The sequence below is a fragment of the Leiobunum rupestre genome, chromosome 9 (genome assembly GCF_980474605.1).
Source record: "Leiobunum rupestre chromosome 9, qqLeiRupe1.1.hap1, whole genome shotgun sequence".
Taxonomy (NCBI): Eukaryota; Metazoa; Arthropoda; class Arachnida; order Opiliones; family Sclerosomatidae; genus Leiobunum; species Leiobunum rupestre.
In genome coordinates, this window is record NC_143392.1 from 36,459,049 (window position 1) to 36,481,512 (window position 22,464).

The 22,464-nt window shown below is 38.1% G+C and overlaps 3 protein-coding genes across 4 annotated transcripts; 1 reads left to right on the plus strand and 2 right to left on the minus strand.

Moving 5' to 3' along the window:
* Nucleotides 1-232: 232 nt before the first annotated feature.
* Nucleotides 233-10,822, minus strand: LOC149927320 (uncharacterized). The gene is made up of 12 exons (XM_090158727.1): nt 10,684-10,822; nt 10,344-10,625; nt 10,206-10,272; nt 9,943-10,077; nt 9,790-9,887; nt 9,554-9,733; nt 9,418-9,490; nt 9,284-9,343; nt 9,114-9,185; nt 4,359-4,445; nt 4,163-4,292; nt 233-409 (listed from the first exon to the last, which is right to left on the minus strand). Exons 1-12 carry the CDS (start codon nt 10,761-10,763, stop codon nt 294-296), a joined length of 1,380 nt encoding a protein of 459 aa, XP_090014853.1. The 5' UTR covers nt 10,764-10,822; the 3' UTR covers nt 233-293.
* Nucleotides 10,823-11,104: 282 nt separating this feature from the next.
* Rassf (Ras association family member) lies at nt 11,105-15,196 on the minus strand. Of its 2 annotated transcripts, XM_090158775.1 has the most exons (11): nt 14,723-15,193; nt 14,572-14,666; nt 14,370-14,506; nt 14,227-14,302; nt 14,022-14,162; nt 13,622-13,948; nt 13,410-13,563; nt 13,230-13,351; nt 12,778-12,875; nt 11,768-11,984; nt 11,539-11,706 (listed from the first exon to the last, which is right to left on the minus strand). In XM_090158775.1, the coding sequence occupies exons 1-11, from the start codon at nt 14,760-14,762 to the stop codon at nt 11,680-11,682; spliced, it is 1,434 nt and encodes a 477-aa protein (XP_090014901.1). In that variant the 5' UTR covers nt 14,763-15,193; the 3' UTR covers nt 11,539-11,679. The 2 variants fall into 2 exon arrangements, with proteins under 2 accessions (XP_090014900.1, XP_090014901.1); XM_090158774.1 differs by having other exon boundaries at nt 11,105-11,984; nt 14,723-15,196.
* On the plus strand, nt 15,121-16,939 carry LOC149927322 (uncharacterized). The gene is made up of 8 exons (XM_090158776.1): nt 15,121-15,156; nt 15,235-15,470; nt 15,612-15,766; nt 15,827-15,954; nt 16,028-16,115; nt 16,180-16,386; nt 16,460-16,618; nt 16,682-16,939. Exons 2-8 carry the CDS (start codon nt 15,238-15,240, stop codon nt 16,891-16,893), a joined length of 1,182 nt encoding a protein of 393 aa, XP_090014902.1. The 5' UTR covers nt 15,121-15,156; nt 15,235-15,237; the 3' UTR covers nt 16,894-16,939.
* The last annotated feature ends 5,525 nt before the right edge of the window (nt 16,940-22,464 follow it).

A 22,464-nucleotide genomic window follows, 5' to 3' on the forward strand; every position in this document is an offset into this window, starting at 1 on the left:
ACGCGGCACCCGGTTTTTAGGCATAAACTGACGGAGCTAGGATTTTCGGGCCCCTGGATAGCGTTCTCAGGCCCCTGCCCCAATTTTTTTACTCCAAAATTGTTTTTTTTTGGGAATAGTCAGAAAAATTTAGTTAGGCACCCGGGCCCCTCTTGGAGACCCGGGCCTGGGGTATTTTTGCCCAGCTTACCCCCCCCCCCCCCCCCCCGGCGAATGAGCTACATAAAACCAGTTCAGCAAGCGCAGCTTATTTTATAGGAAGGCCTATTACAATAAACTAATTACACAAGGAATTATAACTCTTCCTTTATTGTCGGTTGTTCATCAACGGCATCAATAATTTCTTCCTCAACATTCTCTTCTTTTGGTTCCTTCTCGTGCATGGTTATTAGAGGTTCACCATTTTCACCTGTTGTTAGTTAATATTAAATGGTGCATTTCGTAAAACCAGAAATCTATAAAAACGCCTTTGACATAGGGGAAGTATGAAAGCTCAAATAACCGCCATGTTTATAACCGCAAACATGAGTTCCGTCATAAACTACAAAACCAGAGCTGCGGAGATACCATTTTCTATCAATTATCCCTTTCAATTTACACAGAGATACGTACCGACTATATATAGAGATAGAAAACAAATAGAGGCACTATTGAATCTGGCGAAGTTGACAGCGAGTGCCGACCCCCTTTTCACCAATGTAGGAAGCCATGAGATGGGCAGGTTACGTGGCGCCATCGACGCGCGGTTAAATGAAATACATTATTCCTTTTCGAAAATCAACTGTCATCTGCCTAATACTAGTTACTCTGTCAATCGATAGATGGCGCTGCAAATTCTGCCCATCTCCGCTTTCATACATGCGCGGGGAGGGGGTTGAATTTTCCCGGTCAAAAACAGGGGTGCCTTAACGCGGTAATCTTCCCTCTATTTCTTTTCTATCTCTATGGTACCGACCAACGGGAGAAGTTCATAAACTGACCACTTACCCCAAGAGGGACATGTATCGCTGGTAGTAAATTAGTATTTTTGTGTCTCGAATGTGATGCGGCTTTTTTCCAGAGCGTGCCATCTCACGACAAGGAGAGGCCGTTTTGAAGGTGCAAAGACCAGCAGGCGCGATAATAAAAAATGTATTGTAGAAACTGGCTCGCACACGACCTTGTTATTTTTATTTCGTAAAATAACAATTTTCGCACGCTATTTTCTTTTTGCAGTAAAACAAACAAGATGTCACGATAATTTAAGTACACACAATCAACCCGATGATACAACTATATTTTAAATTTTAAATTTAAAGGACATCGCACTTCTTCTATGGGATTTGGCTTTCAACAGATTTTTTTCAAATTGAAACATGTTGTTAAGCTTGATCAAAGGAGCAAAATTGTCCATTGCCATTTTTCCCTAGCTCCTATAGTTTGTCCTGTATCAGCGGTCAAAAGTGGACAAAACTTAGCATAGTCTATTTGTTATTAAAGAATTCCCGGCCCATAGGTTAGCCCTCTACGTTCGCCCGTCGCTAGTCCAGGCTCACTATCAAAAGAGTTTTCTTGCCAAGATATTTACACCTCTACTTCATTATTATTTCTTTTCTCGCAACTTATTATTCGATGAATTTTCGTACGTGGAATTATTTGATATTCAATATTTTATGAGCAATAATAAAATAAAATAAAACATAACATAAAAGAAATACTTCGGAAATCAGAATATATATATGATTAACCGTTTTGTTGAATCCCACATTCAACACTCGCTGATAGGATAGAAACAGTCACTCCACAACAGATCAAACACTTATTTATCGATACAGTCACATAGTCAGTCATAGTCACGGTCACACGACAGTTAAAACTCAATACTATTTATTTACTGTGTTCGTTCATCTTGCGATCAGAACGAAACCAAATCCAACGCTCTGTTTTAGGTAGCACCCCGAATCTTGGCAAGAAAACTCTATTGACAGTAAGTCCGGACTAGAGACGCGGAAACGTAGAGCGCTAACCGATGGCCCGTGACCAAAGACTATATATACGCTTCGCTTACTAGACAGGCGTGTTCTATGGCTCAACTTGCATACCGATTGTGGCTCCTTCTCGACGCTGGTCAAAATTTTCCCCTAGCTTGAGCTGTGTTACTAGTGGCGCCTCTAGCCGCGGGTCAAAATATTACCCCAGCTTTTACAGTGCTACAGAGGTGTTAACAGGTTTTTCCTAGGAACACGCCTGTCTAGAAAGCGAAGCGTATATATAGTCTTTGCCCGTGACTTCTTTTAACAAATAGACTATACCAAGTTTTGTCCACTTTTGACCGCTGATACTGGACAAACTATAAGAGCTAGGGAAAAATGGCAATGGACAATTTTGCTCCTTTGATCAAGCTTAACAACATGTTTCAATTTGAAAAAAATCTGTCGAAAGCCAAATCCCATAGAAGAAGTGCGATGTCCTTTGAACAAATTTTCAATCATCTTGTCCATTAACTTAATAAACCCAAGAGGAATTTTATCGAAAATGAGTTTTGGAAATAAGGTAGCTAAACGCGAACGAGTTAGATGGCGCCTGTAACAATTGGCAATAAATTCAAATATGACACTATAGCGTTGTGGGGTCCTGCGATTTGGCCAGAAATCTCACTTAACGTTAAAATTTCTTAATGCAACCGAAAACGATGTTCATAAATTATCAGTACTAACTAAAAATATAATATTCAACCAAGGCGCTTTTAATTCAAAAAAATATGTAACTTTTGAGGCGAAAATCGCCAAAAACCACTAAAATGGGAAAATGATTAACTTCTTGTTCTCTAATTCCAAAATTGTATAATGTGCTATCTAGGGCATGACATATGCTTTCGATTGACGTATCACAGACCCTTCTTGACCTAATTGTTGACGAATTATGTGGAATACGACATCGGCGGCATCGGCTACACTGTACGTGAGCCCATTACTCACAAATCGTTTAGAATTGTGTGAAAAACGGCGCATCACTTTTGAGACAACTTTTTTCGAAGTTGCTAATTGTAAATATAGTCTTAGTCGATATCTACGCCGCAACATTTTCGTTTTGAAAACGATAATATTTGAGGGAGTTGGCCGTTTTCAGTCTATCGAAATCTAGCAGCCTTGCCTGCCTTCCGGCCTGTATCTCCATACCGAAAATGGCCGACGATTACGCCACCGAAAATATTTTACTAAACTGATCGGCGGCGTTTTTGACCATTATTTTGAATTATCGACTAAATCTAAAATACGTTATTATGTACAGAAGTAGCCTTTTCCGTTGAATAGAGCCACGTAGCGGCCAACGCGAGAAGCTCATAAACAACGGTATTATAATCTCAAAGCGTCTGTTTAGGAAACTGAAAAGGCTAATTATAATGGTAATTACCAGAAGGAGACACTGCTTATCTCTATAAAGCTTTACGGGTATAATAGCAGTCCGACCAACCTCGAATTTTGTTATTTTTTTTTCTGGATGTCATCAGATATCGGTAGCTCACGTGACGCGGAGTGAAAAAGTATTTATGTTTAAATTTTTCTAAGTAAAATGGCCGATACTCATGTCGCAGAAGCGGCGAATCTTAATAAACTTGTTCAAGTAAATTTAATTACGCCGGATAAAAGATTTAAATTTCTCTCACGGAGAGCTCTAGGGACTATGTTTTGTTTTGGGAGTAAGTTGGTTCCAAAAAAGTGTATTCATCCGCCATTTTTTCCCGCCTTTTTGAGGTTGGTCGGACTGAAGTTACACTAGGGCAGCGGTTCCCAATTTTTTTTGCTATGGAACAATAAATTATCCACCTCATTCTGGCGGAACCCCAACTAAGTTTTTATACTTATCTTAAAAGACTCTTGACACAAAGATAGCCGCACTGCGAATTCTCGGAACCCCAGGGTTCCGCGGAACACTTTTAGGAACCGCTGCACTAGGGAACCCTTGTGTCACCCTTCCCCATTTTCTCCTTCTGTAATTACGTATTCATCACAAAACAAAGTGTTGAAGAACACAGAACTCTACGAATAGACCATCGCGCAAGATTATAAGTTCCATGGTCGAACTCGGGTGTTAGTTGATGCAACTAAGCTTTCCTATTCTCAACACCCCCAAAAGGACGTTATTATAGATTTGTGGTAAAATGTCCGACCATTGTCCATACCAAATTTTAAAGATCCCTCCATGTTGGCTTCTCTGAGCAACTCGTTGAAACCTTCTTCCAAAACCTCTTGCAATTCTTTCTCGTAACTGTTTTTCATTTGGTTAATGGTGCCTTTCATTACATTACGTTCCTAGCAAACGCAATAACCGTCATCAATACAAATAACATTTTAAATAATGGATAGAAATTCTATTACAGTTTTAATCTCCGACGACTGGTCTTCAATAATGTCTTTGAAATCGCCCATTTTATCTTCGAGAATTCCTCCAAGGTGCAAAGCTACCTAAAAGAGGTTGGCTTATACAGGCTGTTCACTAAGAAATGATTCGAGGTAAATAATTCAAAATCTCTTTGCCATTTTCAGATCGCACAGATCAGACATTGAAAATTCTAATAAACTTTGCCCATCCAACTTATCATCGTTCTTAATTGTTTATGAAATAATTTACCCATGATCTTAGAAAAGAGGGTTAAGACTATCCAAAATTTAGTTTATCAGTGTTATCTCATAAGAAAAGTGTTTGGATAATTTCAAATTCTTGACTAAAGCCAGTTGTGTAGCCAGGATTTGGTTCGGGGGGGGGGGCATCATTAAAAAAAAAGTAAAAAAAATAATAATGACATTTGTACGTACAGTCCTGATCAAAAGTTTCTGGCCGTTTTTGTTTGGCAGTCAATTTGTTTCTATTTTAGGTAGAGAGCCGAGTGAGGGCTTCGCGGAAAGAATACCCTCACGAAAATATTATGCCGGTTACGATAATGCGCTACCACTTCTTTAGTTCTTTAGTTCTTTTATTGCTCAACAAGAGGTCTAAGACCCATCACGTTAAGACAGTGGACAATACAAATTATACATATACAGAGAAAAAATATATACAGTTTGTATGTACAGGAAAACAGTACAATGTGAGGGAGATACAAGGGAAATAAAACAAAATAAAGGAGTTATATTACATTATTACATGTAAACGAGTTAAATATGAAGTTCTAGGAACTCAGCTAGCTCCTTGCGGAACTGTTTGGGGTTGGGAATGGACTTTAGGAAGTCCGGGAGAGAGTTCCAGTCACGGACCGAAGAGGGGAGGAAGGAGTGCCTGCGGACGGAGAGTCGAAAGCCAGGAAGAATGAGAGCCGCGGATTTCATCCCGCGCGGAGCACGACGCCAAGATGAGATGGCGGACGTAAGCGGGGCCAGGGCTCCGTTGGAGCGGTGAATAACACTGTTTACTATTGCGAGGCGTTTGACGCGGCGACGGTCCGAGAGGGAATCCCATTTAAAGTTTTTCAAGACTCGCGTCATGCTTGTACTCCAAGAGAAACCGATGTTGGCAACAAAACGGAGGGCTTTACGTTGGATGGTTTCAATGGTATGCATACCGCTGGCGGTGTTGGGGGACCAGACTGGGGAACAATACTCCAGAATGGGGAGGACATATGTTTTTATAGCGAGGGTTTTTGTCTGGAAGGAGCAATGTGAGACGTGTCGGCGCACAAAACCTAGGGCACGGGCGGCTTTGGAAGTGACGGTCAAGATATGGGGATTCCAATCAAGGGTACAGGATAGCGTTACCCCGAGGTATTTTTGGGAGGTGACGGACTTAAGTTCGACATCCCCCAAAGTGTAGTGGGGAGAGTGAGCTGGTTGCCCTGAGCGGTGAAGGGAGAGGACTGAGCATTTGGAGGCATTTAGAGGTAGCCTGTTCGAGTCACTCCAAGACAGAATACGATTGAGATCCTCTTGTAGGGTCATAACATCGGAGGGGGCGAAAATGGTTCTTGAGAGCGCAACATCGTCGGCGAAGATATACAGTCGGGAGATAACATGGTCCCCTATGTCGTTTATGAAAATGACGAATAAAAGGGGGCCAAGAACTGAGCCCTGTGGAACACCAGAGGCCGCAGGAAGCCAGTCGGACGCAGCCCCTGGAATAACAACACGGAAACGCCGGTTTTGAAGGTAGGCAGCCAGCCAAAGCAAGGTCTGGCCCCTAATGCCATAGGAGTGGAGCTTGGCTTTTAAGAGTTCGTGAGACACAGAGTCAAATGCTTTACGGAAATCGAGGAAGATAATGTCAACACGTCCAGTGCGTTCCAGCCCGTCGAACCAATCTTCAACGCAGCAAAGTAGTTGGGTTTCCGTACTAAAGCCGCTGCGAAAACCATGTTGGTAAGGCTGCAGAACATCATGGGATTGAAGGTGGGAGGTTATGTCCGAAGCCACGATATGTTCATCAGCCTTGAGCACCAGGGAAAGTAGTGCAATCGGGCACAACCCATACCGGAAATAGTAAAACCCCTCCGAAATGGCGTCACGAACAAATTAGTATAATTTGTCGTGTTTACGCTCGTTCGATGCGTTATCCTATTTAAAAACCAAATCTGGGTTCACTTTTCCAAATTAGGGTTAGTTTTCGTGTTTTACGTCGTCACTATTTCTTCAATAACTTTTCAACCACAATTCCGATTAGAAAAGTGAACCCAGATTTGGTTTTTAAATAGGATAACGCGTCGAACGAGCGTAAACACGACAAATTATACTAATTTTTTCGTGACGCCATTTCGGAGGGGTTTTATTATTTCCGGTATGGGTTGTGCCCTACTAGTGGTAGCGCATTATCGTAACCAGCATAATATTTTCGTGAGGGTATTCTTTCCGTGAAGCCCTCACTCGGCTCTCTACCTAAAATAGAAACAAATTGACTGTCAAACAAAAACGGCCAGAAACATTTGATCAGGACTGTACAACCATACGTTTCGGGCGGCCCGTGACCCCTTGGCTACGCCACTCACTCAGGCCAAATTCAATACGATTTAATAAAGTGATGGGGACTCTGTTCTAATGGGAACCAATTAACTAAACCGAACTGTTCCCGTGTTAGTTTTTGAATGACCTTGAAGACCTGATTCACGGTCATACATGATCTTTGTGTGTTGAAAATTAAAAATTCCAGGTTAAAATTGATTTTGAATTATTACAGAATTGGATTATTCTGTAGCTAACACCTTGTGTATACCGGGTGGCCCAATTTGCTCTGACCAGGCATTTTTCTCAACACGTTTTTGAGATATAATCTTGAAACTTTCAGGGTATGAGAATTGCGTTGGGAACGTTTCAAATTGTAAATTTGAAGACAATCGAATAACTTTTCCCTTTTTTTCAAAATTTATTTTTTGACCGATAGGTGGTAGGAAATTTTTTTCAATGTGAAAGTTGATGAGCCTACCTGAAAACCTACAAATAGCGTTGGTTTGATCGAAATCGACCTTTTTTATCCCTTGATAATGAGGTCAGAAAAAAACAGGTTGGCCATAGCAGGCCATAGGGTTGTTTAACAAATGAGAGAACGATAAACTGGTCTAATTAGACCTAGTAAATTACGTTTTTTCAAAGTGGATTTTTACAAAGGTTTATTTAGTATTTAAAGCAAAATAACCCGCAATAACGATCAGTCTGAGTGTTGCATATTCGCAATGCTTGTGTCTTCTGCTGAACAGCGCGTTTTCATGGTCGAATTATTTTATGGTGATGCCCATCAAACGCTCGTCAACTTTTCAGAATGCGGTTTTCAGACAGATTTCCCAGTCACAACACTGTTCTCGGCGCTGTTTGAGATTTCCGGAACCATGGTGATGTCAATCCAAGATACCGAGGAGCTGGTCGTCAAAAAATCGACGACGAAGAGCTCGTTTTAGCGTTATTCTCGGCATATCCTCATGCAAGCATTCGAGGTGCAAACGTAGAATTGGGTGTGCCCAGAGCCCGCATTTGGAGAATCCTTCACGAGCGCAATTTCCATCCTTATCGGGCAACACTTCAGCAAGCTCTTCATGACGGGGATATGGCTCGTAGGTTTGAATTTTGTAACTGGTTGTGCAATATGGAGCGCGAATCTCCTGAATTTTTAAACTTACTATTGGTGTCCGATGAATGTTCGATCGGGAGAGACGGGCCGTTTAATCACCAAAACAATCACACGAGGAGTGATGTGAATCCACGATGGGGATTTCCTCACCATAACCAACAACAATTTCGGTTAAACGTGTGGGCGGGTCTGGTCGGAGATCGAGTCATCGGTTCATTTTTTTGCCACACCGTTTAAATGGGCAGAGCTACTTTGCTTTGTTACAGAATGACGTTGCGACCGCATTAGAAGACATTCCTTTAGTCAACTACAGACGACTCTGGTTCCAGCATGACGGTGCGCCTCCACATCAACCTAGAGCAGTGGTAGACTACCTTTCCGCTGAACTCGAACATCGCTGGATAGGCCGCAACAAACCGGTCGAATGACCTCCTAGGTCACCTGACCTCACCCCGATGGACTTCTTCCTGTGAGGTTTCATTAAAGCTCATGTCTGTGCGACGCCTGTTACGAGCGTTGTCGAATTATGTCAGGGTGTCATCGAGGCCTTTCAGTTGATCACTACCGACATGATCCATCGTGCATTCCGAAGTATGCTTCATGACACTGAAACATGTATCGCGGCAGACGCAGGAATTATTGAACCATTCTTGGAAGGGCCCAACCTTTTATTCGTTAGAAGTGATTAAAATGCTTTTGTTCGATTGGATAGAACTTGTTTATCGTTCTCTCATTTGTTAAACAACCCTTTGACCTGCTATGGCCAACCTGTTTTTTTCTGACCTCAATATCTAGGGATAAAATAGGTTGATTTAGATCAAACCAGCGTTATTTGTAGGTTTTCAGGTACACTCTTCAACTTTCTCATTGGGAAGTTTTTCCTACCACCGATCGGTCAAAAATAAATTTCGAAAAAACGGAAAAGTTATTCGATTGTCTTTTAATATTACATTTTGAAACATTCCCAACGCAATTCTCATACCCTGAAAGTTACAAGAATATATCTCAAATAGTTGTTGAGAAAAATGCCTGGTCAGAGCAAATTGGGCCACCCTGTAAATTGAAAGTAAAAATGACAAATGGCTTACCTCTTCATCAATGGAATCGAAATCAGAAATAGTGAGAACATTGTCTTGGTCTACATCCATTACAGCAAAAAGCTAAAGACAATAACGAGACAGAAGTTAGCACGACTATTATTTGGGACATAAGGTCCTAAACGAAAGGTTTATATGTGGAACCATGGATTTTCATTTACTTCATCCGCGGAAGATTGACACTCTTCATTCCACTCCTTGATACCTTTTAACTTGGGGTCCTTAAATATCAGCATGGCTTTTAGTAACTTAATTTAGACCCTGCACTTACCAGACGTTTTCGAGTGTATTATACCTTTTGGAAACTGTCGGTGAATTTAGATAGAGTCATGTTACCCTTTTGAACGTAAGTTTCTATAAATAAAGCCCTGGGAGGGTAGAGTGGTAAGGGCACAGTTTCTGAAAACACTCCCATGCTCAGAGCAACTTACAAATTAGCTAAAGATATAACGGTAAAAAGATTTTCCTGTTTTTCCTCCTTAAAGTTGAGACCGTCGATGGTCATCTCCTGGGTTGGTTGTCCACAAGACTTCTCGTTAATTTTCAGATTTGAAGAGTCGTATACGATTGAAATGAATATGGTTCTTAAGTTTGATGATAATTTGAACAGCCTAAATGAGAGATTTATACTGTGTATGTAGCATAAACTACTTTGAAATATTCTTACCAGTTGCTGGGAATGTGCAAGCAGTCGCCCGCTTTCAGCGTCACTTCATGGAAACTACGAATTTTCTTGGATACTTCAGCTTCTTCGATTTCGGAATTCTAGTTGAAATAAAGTTTTTAATGTTCTCTTGGCGAAGGATTTAGTTAAACTTACTGGTTCAATGTTCAAGCCTTTGGCGCTAGACAAAACTATGGTAGCTTCACCATCCAACAAACAATTTAAACTGGACTTTGATTTACCCCAAAGTTTCAAGTCATCTGTCCATTTCCCACGTCGAAGAATAATATTCTACAAAATGTAAAAAAATGTTTCATAAGTAGACTCCACATTATCTTCAACAACACTTCGAACGCCCAATGATTAGAACTATCGAAGGTTTGTGGTAGACATAGAAGTTGAAAGAGCATCATTTTTACAGTAAACAGAAGATTATCTTCAATTAACGCTTCACAATCTAAACACAATGGCAATGGTATCTGTGACCTGTCAGTTGGAAGAATGTGACATTGAAGGCCATGGTCTGAAAATGACTCGAAATATTGTAATGTAAATACTTGACAACAACAGGGATCTGTTGATTGAGACTCAGTTTATCTTGGTCATATTTTTTGAGGAACTTCCTAAGAGACATAGAATCCTTAGAGCCTCGCGGTTTCACAAAAACGGTAAACGCGTTGGGCAACTCTGCAATGGCACTATCGGGCAAACTGGAGACGGTGAACACGGCCGCTTTTGTCATCATTAAAGGTTTATCTTTGTAGTTTCGAAGAAACGGTACTGGCTTCGGAAATCCAACTACTTCATCAGTTTCATTTCTTACCCCATCCGGAAATAGGCTGTTTCGAAAATCTAAGTGAAACTTCGATAAACTGCGTTTACGACGGTAAAACCTACCTGCATTCTGTAAATGACACGTTGATAATTATTAACAGGCATAAGAGTGATTCCATGATCGGAGACATGTTGAACCGCATCCTTTAGCAAATAGTCGACTTATATATTACGTTTTAGTATTGTATTCTGAAGCCAACACGTGTCTTTAAGCATTTCGTGAGAAACTCAACATATGTTAGCTAATCTTAAGTACGTCACTTGCAGATAAAGATATGTTGAAAACAGTGAAGGTAAAACTTACGTTTCCATTACAGAATTCGATAAAGTTTACGATTCGTTATATATCTACTTTTCTCTTGACTATTCAAACACAGTCCAGCCATTCAAACTAACCAACCCATTACTTTCGGTTAAAAAAAAACTAGGCAGCAAACAAGTTAGCCAACGACATATAGAATATTTTGAAACTGGTACAGGCAAATAATAGATTTATTTTAGTATTTCAACAGGTACTTTTGAAAAATTTTCGGTAACATCAACAAAGAATAGATAGTTTTGTCAAGTAATACCCTACCCGTTTGTAAACAATTTAAAATACCGGAACAAATTCTTGGTGGTTTTAGGCACTTTTTCATGATTCTACTCACAAACACATGCTACAATGGACAGACAGCTGCCTATTTAATATAAAGCGTGTACAATATTTCCCTAAGAAATATTTTAAAAATAAATATAAAGCATAGATGTAAAAACTATGATATCAATTTGTAGGAATGATTTTTTTTTCTTTTGCAAAATAGAGATACAGGTAAACTACTAAAAACTTTGGCACTTTTCACAATTTTTGTACAGTTATTTCATTGTGAGTACTAAATTCATTTGTTAATGAGACTTCACCATCTACTTCATCAGGATTTTTAGATTTGCTGAACTCATTGCAAAGTTCGTTATTTAACTCTAAATGCTTCAAACTATCATTTGAGGGTTTAAATTTGAGGGAAGTGTTATTATTTAATTGCACCTCTAAGCTTTCATTTTCTAATTGTGCAGAATCAGTTATTGCTTCCAAAATTGGTGTGGAATCTGTTAATTTTGATTGCTTATCATTATTTGTACGATCAAGAGTATCAAGGCTTCGCGCTACTAATTCATTAGTCGGTTCTTCTGGTTTAAAAGTATCACTGGTCGATTCTGTATTATTTATCGAATCATTTACAGTATTTACTGTTTTAGTCGAGTCATAAATAACTTCTACCGATTTAGTAGTCAGATCTTTAGATGACGAGACTTTTTTTGACTGATCATTTGATTGTTCCATCTGTTTTAACTTCCGATTGATTAAATACCTCATTCCCAAAAACCTATTAGCAAAATAAACATTGTTTAGTTTTGAAAAAGCCAATTTAAAGGGATAATGAATCGCTTAAATAACCTATTTTTTATAAGGGATGCACCGATATATCGGAGTATTTTAATAATATCAGTATTGGCCAATATCGGCTGAAGCAAAGCCAATATTGGCTGATACTGGTATTAGAAAAATATTTTCCAAAAAAACATTTAAAAATAATAAAATTATCTGTTTAACTAATGATAATATTTTGTTTGATTGTCCGCGCCATGAACGCCAGACTTCAGAAGCTAGATCATACCTTTTTTTAGATAGGGGGTTAAGAGTATAAAGAAATAAAAAACAACGATATTCGATTTCTGATAGAAAATATGTATCACGTAATATGAAAAGATATTCGGATATGCTTTTGCAAACTTTTTTTTCATGAAAAATTCGAATAAAATGGTATGACAGTGCGCTGAACTGACTTTTACAATGATTTAATCATATACACTACTGTTATGATATAACTTTGTTAATATCGGCTGTTATTATGGGACACGACCATCCGATATATCGCTTGTACTCATATCAGTGCATCCCTATTTTTTATTGATTTGTAGATGGAAAAATAAATAGAAAATTTATGTTCGCAAATTTTTTCAAGTTTTGAATAAATTAAAAGTTGAATTTTAAAAATTAAAAACGGTTCACACTATTTTGGTAATTATATTTCATTTGTAAATAGGTCGAAAGAAGGTTGTTTAAGCATTTCATTATCCATTTAATAAAAAAAAACAGTTAACGCTGGCAATTCTTACTTCTGTCTAATTTTGGTCTCTTCTCTTTTTTCTTCTTCATCGTATTTATTAATAAATGCCTGTAGTTCTATGACTGATAGATTGATAAATTGTGCCACCTTTAAAAGACAAAAATTAAACTTGTGGTAATTGTAAAATTTAAATATTAATACTTAGTGTTGGCCGATATTGTAATGTAACAGATAACGATTTTTGGAATTGTTAATTACTGATATCTAACCAAAATTTACCGATATAACTGATTTTTACCAATACTGATATTTTCCAAAAAATTAGCAAAGTCAATGGTCAAGGTTAGTGGCGTCATCTGCTTGGTTTTTGAGAATATCGGTATTGGGTAAAATCGGTAATTAACACCCAAACCGATTAATCAACCAGATAGTAATATCAGTAACCAACTCCGATATCAAATCAGTTTTGGCCCATCACTAAAAATTATATTTAATTCTTACTTCATTGGATATTTCTAGCGACCGCCTCTTCTCCATAATGAAAACCTTAGCGACATCTTCATTAGGGCCCAAAAGAACCCGCGATAATAAGGGATACTCATTATCATGTATTAAACGTTGCTCTGAAAGAATTAAAGGAATTAAACTAAGCAAAAATTTACAAATGTTATCAATTTTTACCTCCAGAATCAAAGACGATCACCAAACAAAAGTCATCAGCTTTGTTTTTAACCTTAAACTTGTCGAGTAGCATATTGATAACTTCAGATGGTGTAACTAAACTAGTGACCCAAATGCTGGTCATGATTCCGTGACTTGGCGTAAACATACTAGTCTAAAAAGTTACAAATAATTTATATTAAAATATTAATAGAGGTTATTAAGAAACGTACTTCTCTATTGTAGAAATGTCCGTTTATGGAACACCTCCTTTTTAACTTGGAATATCTTTTTCTACCGGGTTGTTTACGTAGAGCCACATCAGCTAATTCTCCAGTTAGAACCACGGCTTCATCATTTTCTTTGTCCTCTAGTTCGTCTTTCAACCCAGATTCAAATGATCTGTTTTTGACCGGTAATGGAAGGGTTTTGTACATTCTACCGGAGGTTGATTCAACTTCCGGAGAGTCTTGGGCGGTTAAGTTAAAACGTTCATTAAGAGCTTCTTCGTTGCTCAAATTGAGCAAACTAGAGCTTTGTTTCGGAAATGATAACACCTTCTAAAGAATTTAATAGACTGGTTTTACCATCATTTTGATTATTCAGGCTACATTTGGTGCATACAAAACTTACAGGTTGAATATCTGACCTAATACGGCAACTATTTCGTCTTCGTACTGGCATTCGATCATCGTGATCTTCTTTCAGATGAATCACTTGATTTATCCCCCAATAGATCTTTAAGGAACCTTCTAAAATAAGTCTACCATTTCTCTGAAACATCGCAAACTAAATTATTTAATATTCTTAAATAATTTAATCAGACAAAAATACAAACCTCTCTACTTTGAATAGCGGTGCTCTTTCCCTCTTGATGTTGGTTGTACAGTTTAAGTTTGCCCTCTAAATGAGATCTGAAAACATACACAGCAAAGAAACTCTAAATGAAATGTATAATTTGAAATAAATAGTTGAATTTACCTAGGGATATTTTGACCTGATCTTTGGGCAACCTTCCCAAAACTGGTATGAGCCTCCACTTTTGACCCGTGACCAAATAATGTGGGACCAAATAATGCGCTGTAGCATGGAATATAGCAATACGGTTCTCCTTTGTGCTAGATTAGATTACTTTGTTACTATAAGTTACAAAAATTTCAAGACTTAGGTATTCAAAACATACATCTGCATGCTGACCAGGATTTAATCTTTTACTACACTCTTCGCAGCGAAGGCACTCAGGGTGCCAATCATAACCCAGAGAAGTTTTCTTTTCAGCTTTAAATATAAAAGGTTTCAGAATAATATTATATAAAATTATTAGTATAACTTACCAAAATATACCGCTTTTCCACACCGTTTACATTTCCACATTTTAACGTTTGGGTGTTATGGAACAATATATTGCACTTTGCACCTAAAGCTCTAAACTCATTCTGACTCAATAAATAAACAATACACCTTACACAACTTTTTACGTAGGTGATGAGTTGAGAAACGCCTAAATATTCAAAAATTTTTTTGGGCGCAATGAACTAAAATTACGCCCTTCTTAGCATAATCCCACAACAAAAAATATCTTTTCTAGGTACCAAACGCAAATACCGATGTTTGTAAATTCTAAATGCTATTAGAAATTATCGTCTGCCGAAATTTTGGCGTAACCAATAATATTACAGTTGTGAGATACGCCGTGTGATGGCTCTTAAAACGTTTCCTTCCGCCATTTTTTCCCAAAACCGTGAATGGAGTTCGATCGGGTTCATTTGTACAGTTCAATTCTTTAATTAATATAGTTTGTAATATTTCATAATTATTAATCATGACTGACGAAATTATAAATCAGGATATGAATCAACGTCAAATTGTCGTGCAAGAGATAGTTCTACTCAGGCCGAATCAGGAATACTTGACAAACACTATAATTCCTCATCAAATAGCGAGCAGTTCCAACGTTGTTGATGAAGAGGAACAAGAGGCTCAAGACCATCATAACGTCTTGAAAAACGAAGATGGGGTTATCGGAAACGGAAAAGTGACAGATTACGCGTGGGATGCTATTTCCACTATGAAATTGCTGGCTTACAGGAAAGAAATTATATAATGAGTGAATCTAAACTCATTCATTTATATGCTTATTTTTTTATCCTCCGTCCCACTCGCACCTCAGTAACTTTAACTTCCTTCTAAACTTAAAATAATTCTTTTTTTGCAAATTACTGGTTACAGGAGAGAGTTGTCACCCTTGATAGCAGCGCGATCCATCTCCAGAAAAAATGTTTTTCTTAAAATTGCAAAGTACTTGAGTACCCTTGACCATAGAAGACTGCATCCCACGGCTGAGCAATGTGATAACAAATGGAAATGGTTAAAACGAAGTATACATAACCAACCAACCGCTTAATCTGATATAGATTAAAATAAATTGTAAATTACAGAATACTGCACCATAAAAGCCAAATTACTAGAAAGCCCTATGGGAACTGCCAAAAATTTAAAATTTCAGTATTACAAAGAAATGGATGAAATTATGAACATTGAAAGTCAAAACGTTCAAATACAAGTTGTAATAAAACTTAATTAATTTATCTTTAAATATCAAAAAATTAAGCACGTAATAACTTTGGGTTCCCACTCAGGGAAAACTTCCTAAATCTGCCAAAATAACCCAATCAATCAAAACACCGCACGATTCCGATTTGATGCAAATTGATTACGATTACGAAGGCATGTCTACATTAATTAAATTAAATATAGAATAGTTTTAATCAAAAACTATTCGATTCGTTAGATGAAGAGAGCTTTCAATGGGACAAAAAAAGCACCATGTTATTTCTAGACATTAAAAAAGAACTAGATGACCTAAATGGGGATTCAAATATACCCAAAGAGAAACTTTTTGAAAAAATATCAGATCTAATGGCCATTTCTATGCCCAAAAATAAAGGATGCCCTTCCCCGGAAAGGTGCGAATCACGCTGGAGATGGTTGCTAAAAAGTAAACAAGAGTCATACATATCTTTAAAGGAAACGATGACATTTTATTAACTTTGTAATAATTATTTCTTCAGATTACAACCTTTATCAACAATCGGAAATTGACGAAATTCAGTTTCCTTACGCGGATAAATTAAATCAAGTCGCTGTAGATAGCGAAATCGAGGGAACAGCATTGGACGACGATGACAGCATTTACCTTGACTACGCCATGTTCTCTTCTCAGTATAGCGGTAAGAATCGCGAAAGAGTCGTGTCGCTACGAACTGATAGATGGCGCCACTCTCTCGTTTCAGCTAAAGGTAGAGGTCGTAAGAGAAAACATCAAAGCGACGATTTGGCGCAAGTGTACGCCTGCGTCAACGAAGCCAACAGGGACCAAAAGGATCGGCAATTTGGTCATATGGTCGAGTTGATGCAAGCCAGGACAGCGGCCATCGACCGCCAAACTGATGTCTTGTCGCAAATATTGGAACAAATGAAAGAAACGGGGCCAAAAAACGAATGAACCTGTAGAAAAATAAAATGTTTTGATTTCGTGTTAAACAAAAATAAAGACGAAATACACAAAAATTGAATCTTAAGGTTTTTTTATAGGAGCCAATATTTTTAGAAACCGTGTTGGCCAACACGATTTGCCAAACCAAGTTGGTCCGTGTTTATCCAGACAACATTTCACAATATGTTGGGTACACAAATCAAAGGCACAAACACTCTTTCGGCCAGGGGAAAACAACGGTCGTTTTTAAATTGAATGCCCTGGTTTTTATGACTAAGGCTTAGTGCTAAATATTTAAATGGTATGTTCCCATTTGACCCAAACCCATTTCTCCCAATTCCCACTTTACCCAAAAGATAAGTGTGGTACCGTTTGACCCAAAGCCACTTCTCCCAATTCCCACTTCACCCAAAATTCATAAAGGTATTTATTTATGGCATTAAATTAAATTTGAATACATTTGTATTGTATGTTTAATCAAAAATGTATTTATTTATACTCAGGGAGAATGAATGTCGAGACTATCGACGGACACGTTGAGGCCCTAACCCCGTCACGCTAGAGGGAGGGGGGAAGGAAAAAAGGAGGCGGTCTTATTTTTTGCGTCCTCGCAGCAGCGTTAATCGCGTCGAAAAACGTAATTTTTAAGAACCAATGAGATTGCAGTATTATTTGATTTTATTAAAGCGGAGGAGCATACCGGGGGCCCCAACGGGTGCAATTGGAGAAACGCTAAAAATAATCTCGACATATTCATTCTCCCTGAGTATACATTCTTGGTAAAATAAATTGAAACGATTGTTTTTATATATTATCTATGTTAATTAATTAATGATTACTTTGAAATAAAATGCAATAGACGATATTTTCCAAAATTATATCACGTAAACAGACAATTGAACCGTAAACAGCCAAAATTCGAAATTCCCGCCTCAGATTTACCGGAAATTCCGCCAAATATACTAGATATTTTTCCTTTTTTAACCCGCAACTTAGTATAGTGCGAACAGTCCTTTAGTTCGTAAATTTCCCCTTTTTCCTTTAGAATCAAATTTTAATCCGTAAAAGAACCGATATATTGGTTATCGGTTACCGAGAAGTTGAAACTAAACTAAAATAAAGTGGGCGTGTTCCAGCGAGAACAATTAATTGCGCAGACGATAACGGTGCCGAATCCCGGGCCATTTTTTTGGTCGGAAAGCTACAATCAAAGCCGTAGTAAAAATCAGCCTAGGAAACTGTTAAAGTCTAGACAAAGAAAAATTATCTGAAGTGTCGGATATCGGTTAGAAATCCTCCCCTCCCCCCCGCAATCGAAATCTCTTCAAAGTGCGGCTAAAAATATAAAAAATAACCAAAGAAGATCATCTGATAATATTTCAATCGAATTTTCGTCCACAAATAAGCATGCGGCTCGAAAAACGAAAAAAAAAAAACGCGGGGTGTGACAGAACCTACGAAAGCCGGTTTTTTTTAACCTGCACTCTTAAAATAACGTTGAGACGCAGTAGGGAAAATAGTGTGGCAATTAGGAAAAGAACGCTTTTAGCGATCGAAAGCTATCGCTACACCCCCTTTGATTAGCCATTAAAAGCTAGATGGGTTGCGGCTAAAGCAGACGCTATTAGTTGTTCTTCATCGTTATTCGTCAATTTGACTTTATAAATAATGATACTAGCATTGTAATAAAATTTTTGCATGGCTTGCTTATATTTTGATAAGTTTATTTAAGAAAAAACGTTCTTAAAGGGGAACGGCCAAGCTTTTCCAAATATGGCCTTATTTCCGTATCAAAAGATTAACAAGACATTCAATATACTAACACGTACCTTTTTTTGTCTTGAAAAAATAGCTTTTGGCCCAAAAAGTTGAAACGAAAAATAACGCCAGGTGTTTGGGTTTGAATTTTCGCCGCCATCTTAGGGGCTGCCGCCAGCGCCACTTACCCCGTATGAGTGATTTGCGAACTATCCTAACTTTTAAAATCGCGCAATTTAGGCTTAAATCTCTCATAACTGGAACGCGCCGCGTGTGCAAAACAATTTTTTCGCGTCTTCAGCAGCGCGCGCTCTTACGTTGTTTTTCCGTCTCACCGACTTCTCACCAGGTATCGCGGCGGACGCGTGCTTTTCGATTTCCCGAAATTTCTTTATTTTATTAAAAATTAACCACTCAATATTTTTTGATGCGATTTTCGCCATAAATTTTAGTTTTTAATGGGCTATAGTGCTATCTAACTGGTTAAAGCTTGACCGTTCCCCTTTAAGACTTTTTTAATTTGTCTGTAGCAGAAGCTAAATCGTAGGCGCAACCTCGGAGAAGCTAGCGTCGTTACGCCATTGCGCCATCTAGACTCGTTTCGAAAGTGCGGGCTTTGGCAATTGCCCAGTCATTAACGTGGGCTTGGCTATACGTTTTTACTTGGATTGTGTAAAAATTAAGGCGTTGTAAACCTCAAATATATAGACGAAACACTGTACTTCAACTACTGCGGACAAGCTAGCAGTGTATCTCTCTTTGCGTTGGCTGAATGATTACAAGGCTACGTTGATGTAGTAAACATGTTTTTGTTATCAAATTTCAAACAGCATCTTCAGAAACAAAGCTAGTGTTTATAGCATTAGCCGGGCCGCAGAGAATATGCCTGGGCCCTGGGAAAAAATTAAATTCGGGACCCCATAAACCTGTAACTATTGGTGATAACTATAAATTTTAGGGGAGAAGTATACCTCGTTTGCTTTGAATCGGGCCCCCGAGGCTGCACGGGCCAGGGCCCCAGGAAAATATTAATTTATGGTCCCAATAGAAGCGCAATAGTTGGATATAGCTACACATTTTAGGAGTATACCTCGTTTGTTCCGAATGGGCCCCCGAGGCTGCAAGGGCCTGGTCCCGGTAAAATAATTAATTCCGGGCCCCAATAGAGGCGTAACTATTGGATATAACTGTACATTTTAGGGGTGAAGTATACCTCGTTTGTTCCAATTGGGCCCCCGAGGCTGCAAGGGCCAGGACTCCTGGAAAATATTAATTTCGGGCCCCAATAGACGCGTTACGGGCCCCGGTAATTTATACCGGTTTCCCCCTCTCTTGTCGGGCCTGACGCCGCCTGAGCATAAGAGCATTAGCTAGCGAAGAGATTCTTTACCATCGTTACCTGGAAGTTACACAAAACGTCAACCTTCATAGTCAGGTCGATATTTGTTAAGGTTTCAATTAGATGTATAGGCCCTTTAAGGTTCGTGAAAGGGTAATTAGTCAAGCCTCCAGCAAAATGTTTCGTTGTTGCTATGGGTAAGAACGATCAAAAAGCGAATCAAAACATACCTCAACTTAATCAACTTGTTTCTTTTATAAGTATACGTAATCTTTTTTTCGCTTTCGCGATATCGTACGATGCAAAGGCGCAGTCATTGGACCAGTGACAGCTTTTGTTGACTTTCCGGGCTCGCGAGTTTTGAGCGTAGTCAAAGGCCAACTGCGCCAACCGGAGAATAAACTTGTTTTGCTTCGCTTTTTTTTTCATGCTCGAAGCCAGAAATAAATAATATACCTTTAAGAGATAAGTAACAATCTAGATTGTTAAAATGAAACGTGCACTTTCGCAGGCTAAATAGGTTTTAATACACCAAGTATTTATTGTGGTGCCATCTACGGCAGTTTTAATAAAGCTAATCGCGTTTTAAATGTACAGAATTGGAAAAAAAAGGATATACCAATTTGCCGAAAGGTTTCAATACACTTACTTATTGTGCGGAGAGTGTTACTGGTGGCGCCATCTACGATAGTTTGAGGAAAGCTGATCGCGTTTTAAATGTGCAGCATTGGTAAAAGGATATGCACTTTTGCAGACTAGATATAGTTTTCAATACACCAATTACTTATTGTGAGGAGTGTTTATGGTGGTGCCATCTACGGTAGTTTGACGAAAGCTGTTTGCGTTTAAAAATTGTGCAGGATTGCTAAAAGATTTTGCACTTTTGCAGGCTAAATACAGTTTCTAATAATACCACTTCTGTATTTATTGTGGCAAGGGTATTTTCTGGTGGCGCCATCTACGGTTTCTTTGACGAAAGTTGTTTGCGTTTAAAATGTGCAGGATTGCTAAAAGATTTTTTTTACAGGCTAAATACAATTTCTAATACACCACTTCGGTATTTATTGTGGCAAGGGGATTTTCTTGTGGTGCCATATACGGAAATTTGACGAAAGCTGATCGTATTTGAGATGTTCAGAAGTGGTAAAAGGATGTGAAATATGAAGCATTTCCCTTTTCCGATACTAGATGGCGCTTCAGTTTACATTATTATTGGAGACATTATTATTAGATTATTACATACGGCTAAAACCTTACCACGTTTATTACTCCACCTAACGATATGAAATGTAAAAATAGCACTGCGTAGGGATATTTAGTTATGTATAAACCATATTTTAGGGTATAATAGTTTTAGTTAACTCACTATACAGTGGCGTAGATAGGGGGAGGGGTTTCTCCCCCCTGGGCGTAACTTTGGCTGTTCACCGCCTTCTCGACCCCTTTCAGGTCTTTTAGATTGTTTAAATACCTTCCTTGAAGAATTTCTGTCACTGTATGAGATGTTCACCCCACGAAGGTATATGTTCAAATACGTGTTATATAAAAAATATTGACATAATTATATTGTTAAAAATTAAGAATCAGCGAAGGCACGTGTTTCAAACGAATAGCATTATCAGCATTGGCAGATGTACACTTCTATGTAAGCAATACATTATTTACTTCTGATAGTAGTTACATCGTTAGTGGTAAATTTGACTTTATAAATAACGATACTTGCATTTTAATATCAAATTTGCATCGTTTGCTTATATTTTGATAAGTTTATTTAAAAAAGAACGTTCTTATGACTTTTTAATTTGTCTGTAGCAGACGATAGATTATAGGCGCTACCTCGGAGAAACTAGCGCCGTACGCCACCTAGACTCGTTTGGGTGCCGTATTGTACAGATAAATATTAAAAATCTGGGAAAGTACTTGTTGAAAACGAATAGAATTATCAGCTTTGGGAGATGCACACTTCTTTCTAAGCGATACATTATTTACTTTTGATAGTAGTTACTAAGGAATCCAAAACACGTGTATAATAAAAAGTAGAGTTGATAAATAAGAGTGAAACAAATAACCTTATGAGTGTAGGAAGATGCACACTTCTCACTAAGCCAATATTATACACTTCTGGTAGTAGTTACAAACGAATCTAAAACACGTGTTTAATAAAACGTATATTAAAAAAATAAGAGTGAAACAAATAACCTTATGAGTGTACACTTATCTCTAAGCAAATATTATACACTTCTGATAGTAGTTACAAACGAATCTAAAACACGTGTTTAATAAAACGTATATTAAAAAAATAAGAGTGAAACAAATAACCTTATGAGTGTACACTTATCTCTAAGCAAATATTATACACTTCTGATAGTAGTTACAAACGAATCTAAAACACGTGTCTAATAAAACGTATATTAAAAAAATAAGAGTGAAACAAATAACCTTATGAGTGTACACTTATCTCTAAGCAAATATTATACACTTCT

What these genes read in the sequence shown, in the direction of transcription:
- LOC149927320 (XM_090158727.1), bottom strand. Translation starts at nt 10,763, where the DNA reads ATGCGGTTCAACATGTCTCCGATCATGGAATCACTCTTATGCCTGTTA. An exon ending in CAGATCCCTGTTGTTGTCAA is followed by an intron (nt 10,273 to 10,343) that starts GTATTTACATTA and finishes TCCAACTGACAG; the next exon opens with GTCACAGATACCATTGCCAT. An exon ending in TCACCGACAGTTTCCAAAAG is followed by an intron (nt 9,344 to 9,417) that starts GTATAATACACT and finishes CTGATATTTAAG; the next exon opens with GACCCCAAGTTAAAAGGTAT.
- Rassf (XM_090158774.1), bottom strand. Translation starts at nt 14,762, where the DNA reads ATGTGGAAATGTAAACGGTGTGGAAAAGCGGTATATTTTG. An exon ending in GACATTTCTACAATAGAGAA is followed by an intron (nt 13,564 to 13,621) that starts GTACGTTTCTTA and finishes GTAACTTTTTAG; the next exon opens with ACTAGTATGTTTACGCCAAG. An exon ending in CGCTAGAAATATCCAATGAA is followed by an intron (nt 12,876 to 13,229) that starts GTAAGAATTAAA and finishes TGTCTTTTAAAG; the next exon opens with GTGGCACAATTTATCAATCT.
- LOC149927322 (XM_090158776.1), top strand. Translation starts at nt 15,238, where the DNA reads ATGAATCAACGTCAAATTGTCGTGCAAGAGATAGTTCTACTCAGGCCG. An exon ending in ATGGAAATGGTTAAAACGAA is followed by an intron (nt 15,767 to 15,826) that starts GTATACATAACC and finishes TGTAAATTACAG; the next exon opens with AATACTGCACCATAAAAGCC. An exon ending in CTGGAGATGGTTGCTAAAAA is followed by an intron (nt 16,387 to 16,459) that starts GTAAACAAGAGT and finishes TTATTTCTTCAG; the next exon opens with ATTACAACCTTTATCAACAA.